Source organism: Nelumbo nucifera, chromosome 3, assembly GCF_055504915.1.
Source record: "Nelumbo nucifera cultivar China Antique chromosome 3, China Antique-T2T, whole genome shotgun sequence".
In the NCBI taxonomy this organism is placed as follows: domain Eukaryota; kingdom Viridiplantae; phylum Streptophyta; class Magnoliopsida; order Proteales; family Nelumbonaceae; genus Nelumbo; species Nelumbo nucifera.
Window position 1 is genome coordinate 72090215 of NC_142651.1, and position 18671 is coordinate 72108885.

General features: G+C 39.0%; 1 protein-coding gene and 1 long non-coding RNA gene across 6 annotated transcripts in view; both read right to left on the reverse strand.

Moving 5' to 3' along the window:
- LOC104589710 (Actin-like ATPase superfamily protein) overlaps window positions 1–18671 on the reverse strand; it is a 65927-nt gene that overhangs the window by 18546 nt on the left and 28710 nt on the right. Inside the window, exons 5-7 of one of the 4 annotated variants that reach the window (XM_010248116.3) lie at window positions 8196–8365; window positions 6258–6388; window positions 4356–4426 (exon numbers count right to left, since the gene is read on the reverse strand). In XM_010248116.3, coding sequence (XP_010246418.1) covers window positions 4356–4426; window positions 6258–6388; window positions 8196–8365 — 372 coding nt within the window. Of the gene's footprint in view, window positions 1–4031; window positions 4427–6257; window positions 6389–7972; window positions 8084–8195; window positions 8366–18671 lie in introns of those variants that run through there. The other 3 variants (XM_010248117.3, XM_010248115.3, XR_016083585.1) reach the window with 3 other exon arrangements.
- Window positions 6690–7966, reverse strand: LOC148801347 (uncharacterized). Of its 2 annotated transcripts, XR_016083587.1 has the most exons (3): window positions 7802–7966; window positions 7641–7722; window positions 6690–7551 (listed from the first exon to the last, which is right to left on the reverse strand). It is a non-coding gene; the product is annotated as an uncharacterized LOC148801347 (long non-coding RNA). The 2 variants fall into 2 exon arrangements; XR_016083586.1 differs by having other exon boundaries at window positions 7641–7966.

Below are 18671 nucleotides of genomic sequence, written 5' to 3' on the forward strand. Positions count from 1 at the left end.
CTAACTTTTAGAGACTCGACAACTACCAACGAGAGCACAACCTTATCAATAGTTAGAACATCCGATTTGACTCTACAGTCAAACAGTTTGATTTTGAATAGAATTCGGATGAACCTTGTGTTTATGAAAAGATAGTGAGAGATAAGGTTACATTTATGATTCTGTATGTAGACGGCATTCTGCCCATTATAAATAAAAGATCTTGGAGAAACCACTTATACCTTGAGATTTCGACTCTATAGAGATAGATCGAAAAGGATAATTGGATTATCCCAATCTACTTATGTTGACAGGATCGTCAATAAATACAACACGCAGAAATCGAAGAAGGGATTTATTCCTTTTAGGCATGGATTCACTCTATACAAATGCATGTCACCTAAGACCCCTAAGAAGATAGAGGACATGAGGGAGGTTCCCTATGCCTCAGACATAGGAAGCATCATGCATGCTATATTGTATGCTCGGTCAGACATTGCTCAAGCTGTTAATGTTGTAAGTAGATACCAATCTTACTCCGAACAAGAGCATTGGACTACTATGAAAAACATGCTAAAGTACTTATGGAGGAATAAAGACTATTGTTTGTCTTTGATAGTAGTTCACTATAGATGGTCGGGCATAATAATGTCGACATCCAACCTGACCCAAATATTAAAAAGTCTATGTCTGGATACTTTGTGACCCTATGTAGTATGAAAAATAGTCCACGACCAAGGCCAAGTACATTGTCGTGAGGTTGCCTAATATATAGTATGGATGCAGAAATTTGTCCTAAAATTTGGAATCCTACCATATCACCCAATCCATTGTTGTGTGACAACACTATATCAAAGGGGATTGTTGGTAAATGGGACATCTAAATTCAAAAGGTAGCATCAGTGGATTGTTGGTAAACCACTGACATAGAAAGTGTTTGAGAAACATGTGGACAGTATGGACTCAGGATTGTACACGATTCGACCTAAGTGCAAGTGGGAGTTATTAGATAGTGTATGCCCTTAGCTCCAAACAAATTGATGTATAGATACATTTATTTTACATGAATAAAATTACATTATTGTTTCATGTTGATATTGGTATGTTTCTGTGAAATTATCACTTGAATTGGACACTTATGAGACTCATGTTAGTTTAGAATATTCTTAACCATTGGATAGACTTGAAGAGTTTATGCTGCCAAGGCTGATACTGATGTGCTGCCAAAAAAGTTGGGACAGTTTGTCTTAGTTACTAGAGTTAGACCCAAAGCACATGCAGTGTGTGTTTAGTTAAAACATTGAACCTTGACCATTTTTCGGTTATGCCCTGGATCTTGGAGATTGATGAGTAAAACTGGAAAGTTATACATAACACCTAGACTTGATTATGGTACTACACTAGGTATTGGATTGGGCTGTCTTTGATATGCCAATCAGTGAGATCCATTGAGGGTCAAAACCTAGATATGTTGGGGTAGTTTGGGAATTCACTTAAGTGGGTGATCAGATAGGGTCGTCTCTTTTATCAAACAAAGTGAATGATAGGACTTACACTCTCTTTGATGGAAACCTAAACTACCAGTAGTAGATTTCAACTGTGTTTGAGATTTGGTTTTGCAAAATATATTTATATAATATATAAATATCATATGGGCCGAAATGTTAAGTGTAAGAGATCATTACATGCCTGATTACCTAATGGGTTTTATCTTACTTAAGTCCATTATCCTTGGATCTTCATAGGATGGCTAAATTCAATGATCATTTAAGTGTAAATGTTGGGCCCGTTTTGAGCCAATAGTGGTGTGCTCAGGGATTTACTACGTTTACTAGTGAATTTGGCCAAGCCTTTTCACAGAAGTTGGGTCAAACCCATGTGGACTTATGTGAGGTCATTATGGGGTCTCACACCATACAAATCAAGTCTAAATTGGCCATGCAACACCCTTGGGTCGTGAACCTTATAGTTGATGGGCGTAAAGCCCATAACTAATATGATTAATTAAGCTATCACATGACAGTTTAAGTTGTCATGTGACATGGGCGAATTTGGGGATAGAAATGGGTATGGAACACCTATCCTCTTAAGAGGATAAGGCATATCTCTTGATAGAATTCAAATCCAAATTAGATTCGGATAATCTCCTAATTTGATTAGGATAAGTACTTCATAATGAGATAAAAGAATAAGAGGGCGAACTGATCAAGAACACCTCTCAATTCTGCTCTCTTCTTTCATTTGTAGTATCTGTATCAAGTATACATCTCCATCTTTGTTTGATTTCAAATCAAGCCCAGTTCAGTGCAAAACCGATCCTGAAAAATGCAGTTTTTCAAAACATAGGAAATTCGATTCATAAAAAGATTAGGAAATTTTTAAAAATTTACCCAGCCATCCATATGATGGATCCTAACCCTTCCTTCAACACCATCGTCTAAAGAGCAAAGTACAACACTTTTGAAGTCTAGCACAATCATTCTTTTGATCAAGCTTTCTAAGCCCAATTGAAGGAAGTAATCTCCACTTTGTCTGAAGTATTGGAATACATCATTCAATCCTCAACTTCAATATAAATCTAAATCATCAAGTTACAAAAAGCACTATCAAGAGAAAGTCAAATGTTCTATCTCTTTTCTTTCCAAGCCCATTTGAAGGAAGTAATCTCTAATATTGTCTAAAGTACAAGAGCACGTTGTCCTACCCTCATCTTCAACACAAATCCAAACCATCAAGTTGCAAAAAAACTGTTAAGAGAAAATCAGAGGTTCTATTTCTATTGTAAGAGGTTTCAAATACAAAGAATTTATATCCCATTTATTTCATAAATATAAAAAAAATAATAATTTTTTAATTTATCTTCATTTTTCTTGTATTTAGATTTATACATGAAATTGTGTCGACACACAAGTTTTTTGAGTTGCTTTTGGTACACAACATCAATGGAACAACTGAAATGCATTCCCATTCCACCCATTATGGACACTCAATGTATCAAGTGATACAAGCCTAATTTTATACCTAATTCTATAGGCATATAAGCTGATTAATATATACAGCAAAGGCCTTGGGCAAGAGAGCTTCTCTCCCAAACAAGTAACATCTTATTTTTATCAATAAAAGGAATCTCAAAAGCGGTTGATTCCATTCTCAAACTGAGGTATATCCACTCTCAAAAAAGTGAGTGGGTAAACTCCACTTTCAAAGAAAAAGTAAACTTTCACACACGTGGCATCTTATGCTTCCCTTCCTAAAAAATGGTCAATTAATTTTATTCAAACACAACTGTTTCTTCTTTAATTCCTCTCTCTCTCTCTCTCTCTCTCTCAATTTCCAACACCATTTTATAAAGATGAAAGTTCTTTTTGGTAAACTAAGTAAATTATTTAGTTTAATCTGTAGCTGCCTTTTTTCTTACTCTTACAAATCATTTTTCTTAATTGCGGGTGTAAAAAGAGTCTAGAGTTATACATAGAAAGAAACTCATATTGATAAAGGTGAATGGATTATCTTTGGGATTTGGGAATACCTCAGAGCTATACGATGGGCAAATTTGGGGTAGAGAGCCCGCCGACCTATTATTCATAATTTCATATACACCCAGGAATTAATTTACAGGGTTTGTCTGTCCATTTCAACATCCTATACATACTTCTACAGTATGGCGATCTATTGGTAGTCCAATTAATTAATCATAGGATACGCATAGATCCTTTGCTATATTTTGAACATTTGTTATTATATTATAAATTTGATACTGCTTTCAAAAAGAATTAACTCAAGTCTGAGATCCACTTTCGTCAGCTTCAATCCTCAGGACAGTCGATCTGAAACACCATTTGAGATATTGTCTCTAAAATGCCTGTCTACACTCCAAGTTCCAACCAACACAGGCAACAAGGTTGTATTTAAATTGGCATTAACCAAAAAAAAAAAAAAAAAAGCCGGGCTCCATAAAAATTAGTTCCATCAGTATAGCTCTTACCACAGCGTCTAATCTACGAAGTAGTCCGGAAAAATGTTGGAAGAAATTAGATTGGAAATTCCGCCCAGCATGCAACGGTTTTAATCTTTATTCCTTTTTCCAATGTTATGTCTACAACTTGGAAAACATTGACTTGAACTGAAAAGCTAGTACATTATATAAAGAGGAAACGACCACTCTAGGAAACCAAGTATATGAGAAATCTTTTGCACACAAGCAACTCAATTGTCTGAGAAAGGGAATCTCATATAATCTATAGGAGTAATAAAAAACAATCATATTTTAACCTTAACCTTTATGCCTCAGGCTTTCCTTTTCTTTTTTTTTTTTGCCCTTTTTCTTATTATTTGTAATGTACAATTGATGGGGATAAATCAGGTTTCAGCAGTACCTGTGGCCATCTTCTGATTCTTTCATGAAGAAATTCCATGCAAGTAATGCTGCCCCAACTGCCGGTTCCACCTGTAAAAAATGTAAAATTAATCATGTTTAATTCGGACCTTATGGTAACAAGAAAAATAAAAAATAAATGCATCACAACATTAATAATTCAATGACCGGGAAAGATTCAAATCATTTTATTTATAACCCATTTCATCTTGGCACAGTCATTAATGTGCAAAAAGTAGGGCTGCTTTTGCAGGTATCTTGGTTTTCATTGAGTTCACATCTCCGCCCCACAACGACCCACAGCACATCTCCGCCATGTATTGGGAACATCTCCGCCACATTGGATAACCATGATAAGATAACCATGGTATCTTATCATGGTTATCCCAATGAAAATGAGTTCACATCTCCTGGGGCCGGAGATGTGAACTCGTTTTCATTGGGATAACACCATTATCTTGAACAGCCAAGATGATGGCAATACAGGACTGGAACCATTATCCAGCTGCATTGGATGTATGTTATACACCATACAGTTCTCTCATTTTCTTCACACTTCCAACATCCCATGATCAATATCCATCTAAATTACAACAAGATGATGGAACCGAATAGGCAAAAACATGACAAAACCATAACAATTGCTGCCTTGTACTGCTTAGTAAGGGATTCTTCATTGAAAGACAGATTATCTATTCTAGGCATTTGGCAACATGTAAGAGAGTTCCTTCCAAATTAATCCATGAGAGCCAAGAGGATAGTTTTCACTGTTTTATCCCATTTGATTCCTCTATTTTAGATTGGCATGCAGCTCTGACCAATTGTATACAGTGACCAAACCCATCCCACTGAACATGACTTTGTCATGAAAAGAAGAACTAGGCAGATAAAGCAGCAAGAAATAGCAATAACAGGCCATTGCTTTCCACACAACTAGTTATACTGTGTGGAGCATTGGGTAGGCATTATGGCCTACCATGTACTCTTGCTAGGCCAATGAATGAGACTATGGAAGTCTAGTACAAGAAAATTTGTAGTCTACATGGAATGCGTGTCAGATAGACAAGGGTGAGGCTAGTGTTTTAAATGGTTCCTAGATGCATAGGTGAGGTACATTTTAAGGGTGAGGCTAGATGCATAGTCTACAATCAATGAGTCGTATACTTTGCCTTTTGCCTCTAAAACCCCTATTCCTTGCTCTAGTGCTTTTGGGATGACTCTCATAACTGTTTGCCTCCCCCATTGCTGAGCAAGCACAGCTAACCAGCATTTTCATTATTAATGTCTATAGTGTACAAACAAGGGCGTATCGGCCTATATCGGTGCTTTTTTTTATGTTTTATTTATTTTTTTTCAAAACCGGTTCAGAGAGGTCGGTTTAAGTCCAGGCTACCCTCTGAACCATGGTCTGACCCGATACAACCCCTGTAGGGGTATATCGGGAAGCCACCGATACGTGTCGATACTTTGAACCTTGTGTACAAACCCACAGCTCAGTCCCACCCTTTCCCAAAAGACACAAATCATATTGGACCTTTAGTTCAGCTTCTTGGTTAGTTAATAGTCTAGCCCAAGTCAATAATAAGGCCCAGAAAGAAGCTCATATCCAAGTCCATATAAGCTAGTTGTTGGGTTAAAACTCTTCTCCTATTGAAGAAAAAACACCATTTTTCCTATTACAACTGTTTGCTTTCTAAATGTTTTTCAATTGTTACAACATTACGGCTTTAGTTTCAAACTTAATTGTCTAAAGAAGGCAGCATGCTCAAGAACAGAAGCAAAGGCTGAAAACCAATACATGTGTCCTCCAACTGACACCCCCCCCCCAAAAAAATAAAAAAAAAAAAAAAGAAAAATGGAATTTAATGAATCTAATAGCACAACATTAGTGAAGTAAGCTGACCTTTGGTCTAATTGGATGAGCTCCTGGATAGTCCTTTAAGATACAATTTATGACTTCCTTCCCTATATCCCAACTCTTGTTAGCTTCGAGGACACCACCAACCATGACAAGTGGGAAAGAGCCCTTTCCATCTGCAATAACATTTAGCGATAACAACAAAACTCACCAAGTTCTAGAACGCAAGTTCAGATAGCTACAACAGGCAAGTCAAGTTTCTCATAGAACAGGCTTCAATTTAATAATTTTCTAATTCCATACATACTCATTTAGATGCAACCCCATAAAATATGAAAAACTATGTTCTAATAAATAGGCACTGAAACTGAGATATCTACCCCATATCTACGAAATATTATGATTGGGATGAATTTATAAGCAAATAGAACGAACTTGCAGACAGAGGTCAAAAAACTTCATTAGAATATGTTCCCCTGTAAAACTATTAAGTATCATTTATTTATTTTGGGGAAAAAAACATACAATGATGGAGCACAAAGGATGATAACTCTTACACCACCAGGCCATATGCATGGAACACTTATCAACCAGATGCATGGACCTTGATGCATTAGCCAAGTTCTAGCACTACATTTTGCTACTATCCATTCAAAAGAATGCTCAACCATCGGTGATCACAGATCAATGTCCCAGTGGGTTCGCATCCGCCCCCCACAGGTTGGCCCCCCGAAAACATCCCACGGACTCACAGCGCACCGTGTGTCCTCCCACACATGAATTAGACTCTCATGCGGAGCTAACCCACTTCGCCCAAAAGGTCATCCCCTCTCAGATGCTCACTCCTCTCTCTCTCTCTCTCTCTCTCTCTCTCAAATTTCAACCTCACTTGAACCTTCAACCTTTCGTTCTAAGAACGCCCCCCTTCAACCTCTCTCTCTCAGATGCTCACATTCTCAGTTCTCACATCTATTTTTTCTCATTTTTTACGTTGTTTTTTGTTTTTTCTGATTTTCTACCTTCCGTGCTCAGATCTGAAACCCGCCGAAGCTTGCCCCCCTTCGAGTTCCGCCAAGAGCAAGGCCTTTGGCCTTTGGCCTTTGGCTTTTGCAACGAGTTAACCAAAGTCTTACCCACTTGTACTATGATCCCACAGGAGCAAGGCCTTTGGCCTTTGCAGCAGCAACAAGTGCTGAAGCTGTATTGGGTGCAGAGGGAGGGACAGGTGCAGACTATGAACTATCCTGGGACCAGGTTGCTGTTGAAGCTGCAAGAATGTTAATCCAAACATTCTGAGGATTAAAAGTGTCAAAGATGAGGTTAATCGGATCAGATGAGCCTGCAAGTCAATGAATAAGTGTCAAATGACTGCATATACAAATACAGATATGATAACTGAGAATAAATGGATATGAGAACGGAACTTACCTCCGTTAAATAAATCTGCCAGAACGATCGTCGGCGTTGACTGGTGGAACTCGAAGGGGGCAAGCTCCGGCCAGTTTCAGTACTGAGAACGGAAGGTCGAAGGTTCAAGTGAAGATGAAATTCAAGAGAGAGAAAGGAGTGAGAGTCTGAGAGGGGATGACCTTTAGGGCGAAGTGGGTTAACTCCGCACGAGAGAGTCTAATTCGTGTGCGGGAGGACACGCGGCATGCTATGAGTCCGTGGGATGTTTTTTGGGGGCAAACCGGTGGGGGCGGATGCAAACCCTGTCCCAGTTGATCATGTTTGTGCTAATAACAAGTTGATAAACCAACCTTGAAGCTCAAGGATGTACATGCTTAATTCCATTATCTTTTAAGTTGAACAGAACTCGTAGCACTACTCCATTTAATAAATATAAGTTGAATATATAGCCAGCATTCAGGCTGTCAAAGATCATAGCTCATGTAAGTATTCCAAATAAAGATCAGATATAAGCCTTTAATCTATAGGCAATAGGCACTTCTTGAATATCCAAAGTTGAAATTGGCTGTGTACCTTTACCACATAATTCAAGTCTCCGAACAACAGCTTTTACACTTGCAGCCAGTTCATCAACTGAATCTAATAATATTTTATTCGCTACTTGATCACCAGCTTCTGCACAAGATACTACCACTGGAACAAGTGCTGCAATACGAGCCCAAGATGGATCTGCGTAGGTCCACCTAAACCCAATAAGAGAGAACAAGAAAACCAGTTGAAAACCAAAATCCTACTTGAATATAACCATCAAATTTTCTATACGAAACAATTATGAGAAACATATTACTAATAAACAAGTACAGAATGACTAGTCGTTTACTAGTTAGTCATTGCCCATGATGTGATTGCTTTGGGCAATTAACCATTATTAGGTTAACTTGACCAACTAATGACTAGTCAATCTAATCAACCACAAAGTTGTTTTAAAGTTGATCTGCTTGTCTAGGCATCTAATCTTTCAAAATAGAAGCTTCCAATATATTGTTATATGCATGCATATTGCCTATGTTTGTAGTGCAAATTCAACCCGGGTGTTGCACGCCAATCAGTTTTGCTTACACTTGTTTGGCACTATGATTTGCACTCCTACCTGATACAAAAGTTGCACTTTTTGTCTCATTTATACATATAGGATGTTGAGAAGTGGGCAGGCACTTACTGGGCCAGTTTGCAGTTGTTCTTTTACAGAAAAAGACTTCAACATACCCTTAGGTTTCTCAAAAGGTCAAAAGCATACCTGGAAATTTCTAAAAGGACTTAAACACAATATTGTCAAATCTTATTTACTATACAATTCATGATTTAAATGATGAATCCCAAGGATTTCGATTTGAATCTCATGTCTGAATTCCTTATTGGATTTTTGTTTGAATCCTACAATTTGATTCATTAATCATACGTCTTATACAATTCTTATGATCAACTGTGATCCATTTCAATTCAACTAAGAATTAGTTCTCTACTTTGGCATTTATTATTGGTATTATTATTTTGTTTATATTTACCTTTGTCAAGGGATCCTTGTTTTAAGGTCCTTACTAGATGATAATTTTTTACATTATTTACAACCATATATTGAGATTATTTTCCATCATATGTAGGTTAAAGAATCATTGTGATTGTATGTGGATTATTTGACTAGCACATCAAAGTTGATTATATCATGTCAGCCTTCCATTGCACAACTATTGCTTTAGGTACCAATATAGTATATATGGACTAAAAATAATGTAAAATCAGTTTCCTATTTATACTTAGCCTTTTAGTATATCTATTTTTAATTTGTTGATAAGTTGGTAAAGCAGAAATAATCTTACAATTTATAATACAATTACGATTTTCAGCACATTGCTTAAACAATGGGTGACATCAGAAGACTGAAACATCTCTTTTGTTAATTTCCATCTTGTATCGTTTATGTATGATACATTGTGATTCTAATAGCCCAAAACTGCGCTTTTGTTCATTCTTTTCCTATTATGTTCACAAGATCCAAAGAAATTAATGTAACCTTGCTCAAGGGGAAATGAGTAGGTGGATTAACAAGCCCTTGATGTTCTGACCAAATGGACTCGCACATGGTCTCTTGTCATCTAGAGACATTCAACCACAACCGGGGGGTGGCAGGGGGGGGTTCCAATGTTAGAATCAACTGGAAAGCTAGAGGAAATGGCAATCAAGCCTTTAATGGACAAGAACAAGATTCAAGAAAAAATCCGACAAAATTACTCACAGATTGAAGTCGATTGCAGCATGATAGCAGCAAATGGAATCTGTTAATACCCTAATAACATCGTCTCTAATGGACACATCGTTATGGATTGCTACTGCAGGGCTGCTGGAAAGCACACCTGGGAGTGCTATTTCAATGCCACTGCTCTCATTGTTCAAAAGAACCTATCTGTCAGTCACTTGTTTATCTGCAACGAGGAGTTGTCACACTTGAAACACAGCTGCAGCAGTCCTAGGTTAGTTCGAGATCTGTTCAAGAGAAGAAAAGAAGAAAGAAGAAAGAAGAAGAGAAGAAGAGAGGGGAGAGGAGAAGGAATGAGAGAAAGAGAGAGCAGAAAGAATAAGGTTTTGTCGCCCCCTTCATTGGCTTTTATATTACTTGAGAAAAAATATAAATGAGAAAAATACCCCTGTCGACTATGACAAAGAGCAATACTAAGTACAGCAGTCTGAAACAAAACAAATAAGGATGAAGAGCATATTTCTGCACCTAACAAACATATAGAACCAACTAGGTATCCCTGTCTACATCTCTACACTCACCCTCAAGTTGGGAATAGAAATTGAGCATTCTCAACTTGCACAAATCTGTATCCATCTTGACTTCAGGGACTGCCTTGGTGAAGAGTGTTGGAAAGGTTAGGATCCATAGATGGATGGGCAAAATTCCCTGTGTTTTGAAAAACTGCATTTTTCTAAATCGATCTTGCACTGAACCAAACCAGATTTAAAACCAAACAAAGAGGGAGATTTATACCTAATACAGGTACCTCAAACGCAGATCCCAAGGTGGAAGTTCACGCCCAAATCAGTCCTAAAACTAGCCTCCACTGAACACGGTGCAGTGTATAGGTGAAGTTGATTCAGCAACACAGTTTTCAGCAAAATTGCAACCCAAATACTTGGATCGAACTAAGGAAGGTGAGCCTAAAATTCCTCTAAACTTTTCTTGCAAAAATCAGAAGAAAACTGATCTCTATCAGTCCTTGAAATCCTAGGTCGTGATGGTTTCTTGGAAGACAAAAGAGAAGAAGAGAGAAGAAGAGAGAGTGGTCTTCTAGACTGATTTGTCCTCTTCTTCTTTTATCTCCTTATGGAGCACTCTCCTAATCAAATTAGGAGATTATCCAAATCTAATTTGGATCGGGACTCTAATAAGAGATAAGCCTTATCCTCATAAGAGGATGGGTGCTCCATACCCATTTCCAAACCCAGATTTGACCCAGAGCACATGACAACTTAGGCCCATTTCCTTCAAAGGCTCACAACCCAAGATGTTGCATGGCCAACTTAGGCCCGATTTGTATGGCATGGGACCCCACAATGACCTCACATAAGTCCACATAGGTTCGGCCCAGCCTCTATGAAAAGGCCTTGGCCGAATTCACTGTTAAACACAGTGAACCCCTGAGCACATCATTATGGCCTCAATATGGGCCAAACATTTACACTTAAATTTAGCCATCCTATGAAGCCCAATGATAATGGACTTAAGTAAGATAAAGCCCATCAGGTAATCAGCCTTGTAAATGGTCTCTTACACTTAACCTCTTGGCCCATAATGATCACAACACTGCTTGACAGGGAAGGACCTCTCCCCTAGTTGCAAGGTACAATGTCACTCTCTACTCGGATGGATCCGAGGAAATAAAACCTTTTGCAAAAGTTTGTCATAAAACATTAATATATATATATATAATATAAATGTATTTTGCAAAACCAAATCTCAAACACATTTGAAATACACTGCCAACAGTTTAGGTTTCGATCAGAGAAAGTGTAAGCCCTATCATTTACTTTGTCTGACAAAGGGAACTATCCTATCACTATGATCACAACACTGCCCGACAAGGAAGGACCTCTCCCCTGGCTGCAAGGTACAGTGTCACACTCTCTGATCAGATGGATCCCGAGAATTAAAACCTTTTGCAAAAGTTTTTCATAAAACATTAATATATATATCATATAAATATATTTTGCAAAACCAAATCTCAAACACATTTGAAATACACTACCAGCAATTTAAGTTTCCATCAGAGAGAGTGTAAGCCCGCCCTATCATTCACTTTGTCTGACAAAGGGGCCAATCCTATCACTATGATCACCCACTCAAATGACTTCTCAGACTGCCCCAACATACCTAAGTTTTGACCCTTGATAGATCTCGCTGATTAGCATATCAAAGACAGCCCAATCCAACACCTAGTGCATTACCATAATCAAGTTTATGGATTGTGTAACTTTCCAGTTTTTCCCATCAATCTCCAAGGTCAGAGCATAACTGGAAAATGGTCTGAGTTCAGTGTTTCATCCAAACACACACTGCATGTGCTTTGGGTCTAACCCTAGCAGTTGAGACAAGCTACCGCAACTTCTTTAGCAACACATTAGTGTCAGCCTTGGCAGGATGAACTCCCCAAGTCTATCCAACAGCTGAAAACATTCTAAATTAACACAAGTCTCATAAGTGCCCAGTTTAAGGGGTAATTCCACAGAAACATACCAATATCAACATGAAACAATAATGTACTTTTATTCATTTACAATAAACGTATCTATACATCAATCTGATTGGAGCTAAGGGCATACACTATCTAACAAAGAGATTAGCAAGTTGCATATCAGAGATCAATGTGTTTAGTCTTGTCATGTTGTATTGGGTTACAGGCAATATTAATAGCAGTTTGATTGTCACAATACAACATTAAGGGTTTTTCATGCTTAATTCCAAGTTCTTCGAGTAAGGATCTCAGCCATAGAACTTATGCCACTCCATGAGCCATAGATCTGTATTCTGCTTCAGCACTTGAACAAGTTACAACATTTTGTTTCTTACTTCGCCATGAAACCAGATTTCCTCCAACAAAGGCATAGTACCCATAGGTAGACCTCCTGTCATCTACACATCCAGCCCAATCCGCATCAATGTATAGCTCAATCTTCATATGACCATTATTCTTAAAGAGTATTCCACGACTTGGACACCTTTTGAGATATGTTAACTGCCAACAAATGAGTGGTTCTTGGAGTGTGCATGTACTGAATAACAACATTGACAGCATAAGAAATGTCAGGCCAAGTCAGACAAAGATACAGAAGTTTCCAACCAACCATTGATACATGATCTTGTCATCAACGTCATTGCCTATTACCACAACATCATCTACATACACAGCAAGTAGTGTCAAAGAGGAACCACCCCTCTTGATTAAAAGTGTGTGGTCTGAGTGAGCCTACATATACCCAAATTTCTCCAGAGCAAGTCTAAACATGTCAAACCAAGCCCTTAGAGATTGCTTTAAACCATACAATGCCTTCTTGAGTCTGCAACTTTCTTGCCTGTATCTACATCATAGAAACAAGGGGACAACTCCATATACACTTCCTAACGTAAATCACCATTGAGGAAAGCATTCTTGACATCCATTTGGAACATGGGCCATGAAAAGTTTGCAGCCAGAGATAACAAAACACAAATGGTATTCATCTCAGCAACTGGTGCAAAGGTCTCAAAGTAGTCAATGCCATAGGTCTATGTGTACCCCTTTGCAACAAGGCGGGCTTTATATCTTTCAATTGATCCATCTGCATTATGCTTCATAGTGAACACCCATCTGCACCCAACTGGTTTCTTTCCTTCAAGTTAATCAACCAGCTTCATGTCTCATTTTTAATGAGTGCATTCACTTCCTCCATTGCATCTTTCCATTCAAGGACATAAAGAGCTTCCTGCACAGTTTTAGGAATAGATATAACAGAAATGGATGCCAAATAGGATTTATAAGATGGGGAAAGGTGGTCATATGAAAGAAACTAAGATATGCAATGAGTAGTGGATGTGGTACATCTCCGTTTCCCTTTACGGGCTGCAATGAGAAAGTCAAGATCATTAGTAGAAGACAATGGCTCTATGGTGGTAGTCTCAAGAGTAGGTGAACCGGTAGTATCTGGATCAGGTGCTACAGAGGAAACTGGAACTAGCCTAGGCTGATCAAGAGCACAAAAATCAACTCGCCTCCACCTCCTATGGAAAACCTTCAATTCCTTGCATTTCTGACAGTGATCCTCTTAACATAATTCCTTTTCAAGAATAGGAATAGGAAGGGGAACTTTAGGAACAGACACACCCCTCTCTTCTCTCTCCCCCTGAGATAAAACTCACGGACAAAAAGGAACATCCTCAAAAAAGATAACATCCATGGGCACAAACCGAGAACCAGAAATTGGGCCATAACAACAATATCCCTTTTGATTTTGTGCATAACCAAGGAAAATGCATTTGGAGGCTTTTGGATCAAATTTAGAATGATTAGGCCCCAAAAGCTAAACAAAATATATGCACCCAAAGACTTTAAGAGGGATAGTAAACAAGTCTTTCTCAGGAAACAATAAAGTGAAGGGGGCTTTCATACCCAAGACACATAGTCGTATGAATTGCATCCCCCCAAAAACGTATAGGAACATTTGAATTAAGAATAATGCTTCGTGCAACCTCAAAGATGTGCATGTTCTTCCTCTCAACTACCCCATTTTGCTGAGGGGTATGAGAACAGGTGCTCTGATTAATAACCCCATATTCAAGAAAGTACAAGTTCAATGATTTAGTGAAGTACTCCTTGGCATTATCAGATCTGAAAGCTTTGATCCTCACCCCAGATTAAGTGAGAACCATTTGGTGGAAGGCACGGGTCAAAATAGAGAGGTCATCATGAGAACACATGAGATAAACCCAAGAGAAAAGAGAATAATCATCAACAAGTAACAAGAAATATTTGTATCCCCCCATAGCAATGATATGATAATGGTCCCCAAACATCAGTATGCACAATTTTAAAAAGAACAATCTTTCTTTTATTACTTAAAGTATATATTGATCTACAATGTTTCGCCAACTCACAACTTTCACACTTTAGATTGGACACTTGGATTGATTCAAACAAAGTAGGAAAAAGACTCCTTAAAGACCCAAAGGAAAAATGACCTAAACGATTATGCTAGAGCACAATCTGATTCACAGACTAAAAGAAAAAAGACTTTCCAACTCCTTTATTTCTTTCAGGTGGATGCTCAAGCAAGTAGATCTCATTTGCCTCATGGCCAGTCCCAAGCACCTTCTTTGTCACCAAATCCTAGAAAATACAATGATTAAGAAAAAAGGTCACTGAACAATTCCAACTTTTAGTAATGCTACTGACAAAAAGAAGGTTACTAAGCTTGGGCACATGTAAAGTTGATGATAAGGAAAGTGCATCAAAAACTCTAATGTCCCCCTTACCAGGAATGGGAACAAGAGAGCCATCAACAATAGAGACCTTATCTCTACCAGATGACAAATGATAAGAAGAAAACAATGAGACTAAATTGATCATATAGTCAGAGGCACCCGAATCTACAATCCAAACAAGATTAATGTTACCTGGAGTCGAGGCATGACAGGCAATAGCTCTAATACCTGAGTGAGCAAATGCTGAAGTGGAGGTAGGAGGGCCTGAGGTAGACTGAGATGGTCCATAAATGTCAGCCTCGTTCTCTAACTGTGTCAGGACTAACCTGATAGCAACCAAGGCATCCAAGGAGGTAGGTCCAACTGCAGTAGAGGGTGAAACATTTGTAAAAGTGGCAACATTTGCATTTCCCTTCTTATTCTTAATTCTTGAAGGTGCCAACTGAGGATGAAGCTTCCAACAGGTCTCTTTAGTGTGTGCCTAGGCTTCTAGCAATAGTCACATATAATCTCCCCTTTTTCTTCCTTCCTTACCCCTCTCCTTGTCACCATAATGCTTCGGCTTCATAGCTGCTAAAGTTGTTTCAATCTAAGAGTTTTGTAGCATAACTTTCCTCCTACTCTCCTCACTATGCACTAAAGAATATGCTTGAGACAAGGAAACACTCTCTCTATAATTAGCGTGGACTCCAGTCAGTTGGTCCGGTCTCCGAAGGTCCAAAAAGACGATGGCGAAAAAGAGAGGAAGAGAGAAGAAGAGGGAGAGATAAATGAAAAAGGGTCTCAGCTAGTAAGCCTTGAAGACTCCTGTGTTTATCTCTTGCTTGTTTTCCCTTTTATAGACGGGATCCTGAGGTTATTAGGAGAAGTTCCCAGAAGAGACCTTTCCTATTATAAATGGGGATCTTTGTCTTTATGTCAACTATTAAGGGAGCACATTTGGGGTTTCGCCACGTGTCCAACAAGATCCTTCAAGGACAAAGTTTCCTTTCTCCCAAGAATTCTTGGGTGGCACATGTAGGCTACATCCCCTTATGTAGCCTGCGAGGACAAGTCTTGGGTCTGACTGGCGTACTTGGGTGTCTACTTGATCGCCTCTGAGGCGCCTCATCACAACTCGTTGTGACATAAGGGATGTTAATCACCCACAGGCGGGTGTCACTAATCTCAGGGTCTGTCCAACATTCGTTACAGTAGTTGTCATTTCATGCTCATCGCAAAGTGTTCATAGTGCATTGGACTCATCTCGGACTTGTGATATCATTTTATGTCCATCGCAAGTCTCATGCGACGCTAATTGCTTATCGCAGGTCTCAAGAGGTGTTTTATGTTCATCACAGGTCTTGGATGGTGCTTTGTGCCCGTCGCAGGTCCCAAACGGCGCTTCGTTTATCACAGGTCTCAAGAGGTGAGTCTCCCATTGCCTTAGCAAGGTGCCATCATGCCATTGCAAAGGTATTTTGGCTACCTTGGCATCTGATGTGTTTGTTTATCATCTTTCTCGACAAGACAAGATCAAATACATACTTGTGTTAGAAAATAAAATATCCCCAATTACTCCTTTGGACTTTAAGTCCTAAGAAATAGGTGAGAGGACCCAAATCCTTCATGTGAAAGGTACTACAAAGAAGATAGTTAAATTCCTTAATTCTCTCTTCATCATCGCATATTAGCAACATATCATCCACATACAAGAGGAGAATTGTGATACCCTAAGGTCATGTCCAAACAAAGAGAGAATGATCGAAACTCGGAAGCACTCTAACTATATCCAACATCAACAATGACATCACGAAATTTCTGAAACCATATCCTATTTCATCCCATGCAATGAATTCTTCAATCGGTAAACAAGGGAAGGATCACTACAGTATCCAGGTGGAGGTTTCATATACACTATCTCCTTTGGTTGGCCATTAAGGAATGCATTCTTCACATCCAATTGTATTTATCTCAGACCCTTCATGCTTCCCTTTCTACTTGTTCCCCTATCTCTACCCTTTTGCCACTAAACTGCTTATCCTCCTCCACATCTGTCTTGAACCTCTCTGCTTCAGTCAATTTCTTCTGCCTTCCTTTATCATCCACCTTATTCTTTCTTGAGAAGACCTTTATCTCATCTGGGTTTTTCATTTTACAACCCAATTTCTCCACAACGCAGCCACCAAGTCATCTCCTTTCTTCTCTAGTGTCTTAGGTGGATTCTCAATCATTGTTACAAGCCTTGCCGAATTGGTTTCCCTTCCCCCAACCCCATAATTCTGCTTCTGTAATTCAACTTTATTAAGATCCTCCAATAAAATCTCACCCCTTTCCTCTAAATTTCCATTCCTCACCTTCCCTTCCCCCGCTTCTCACTAACCCCACTTTCAAGGACTCGCTGGCCAAGAGCCTCCTTGGAAACTAGAATACAACCTACAAACAAAGAGTAAGGATTAGTATCCAAAACTGAAAGGGCACAAGTACCTGGTTCTGAGGATGGAGGCTTCTCAGCAATATTGCACTGGACTACCAACTTTTCCAATTCAGATCTAGAAGTTCACTATTCACCTCATTTTGGGCGGTATCTGGGCAGACCTATACTTGACTTTTCCTTCTGATCACTCCCACAACCCCCTTTCATATCCCCGACTGGTAGTTCCCTATTCAGTCTAAGATAATTCACCACTAATCACTTATGGACACCATGCCTAGGAGAAGAATTTAGTACCAGTATCTTTGTGTGGACTTCGGTTTCCATCCCCCACCTCCTTAAACTTCCACCATATTTACACACAAATCCAAGGCTTGTGTACCCTTTCCTTCGTCTAAAAACAAAGAGGCTAAGTTAATTTGGTCCTCTTGTTTCTCTAAGGAACCAACCAACATCTTCCATACTTCCAACAGCTCAACATCTGAATCTGAAATGTCATCGTCTTCCTTCTCGCAGTTCACCCAACCTTTATCCTCATCCCCCTTTTCCTCCGACCTGTTCCTCTCATACCTAGGATTAGAAGTTAGGACAATCAAACACTAAGCTAACTGAACTGACCTACACAGCCTCCGACCTTGGAGTCCACTGCAAAGCACACTGTTTTTTTGAACTGTTTAAACTTCTTTTGATGGTATCAATAGGGGATGATAATACACCCTTATTTTGGTCCCTAATCGGACGCCCCCCTAGTTATCACATGTGACCCTTTAATGTGTCAAATGGCTCCTTAAGAACTACCTCGCTGGGCCACTGGGGTTCTTTAGTGAGTCACTAAACCAGTCCTCATTTCTCCTACTCGGTTCCAAAGTAGTGTCTGACCCTTTACCTTCCGTTCTCTAGAGTGGACCCCACCTAGGATCTGAGGTTCCACCCTTAGAGACGATCCGAGCAAAGGTTAAACTACGCTAAATTCCCGTTTTATTTTCAAATTTTTTGAAACATTGTTTCTTTCCCAAGTCTGCCTCGGCTCAGCCCCTATTATAGGACTCTTCATTTTCCCCATTCCTCTCACCGTTCTTTTCATTTTCTTTCACCTCCTCCCTTACTCCACGTAAGCTGA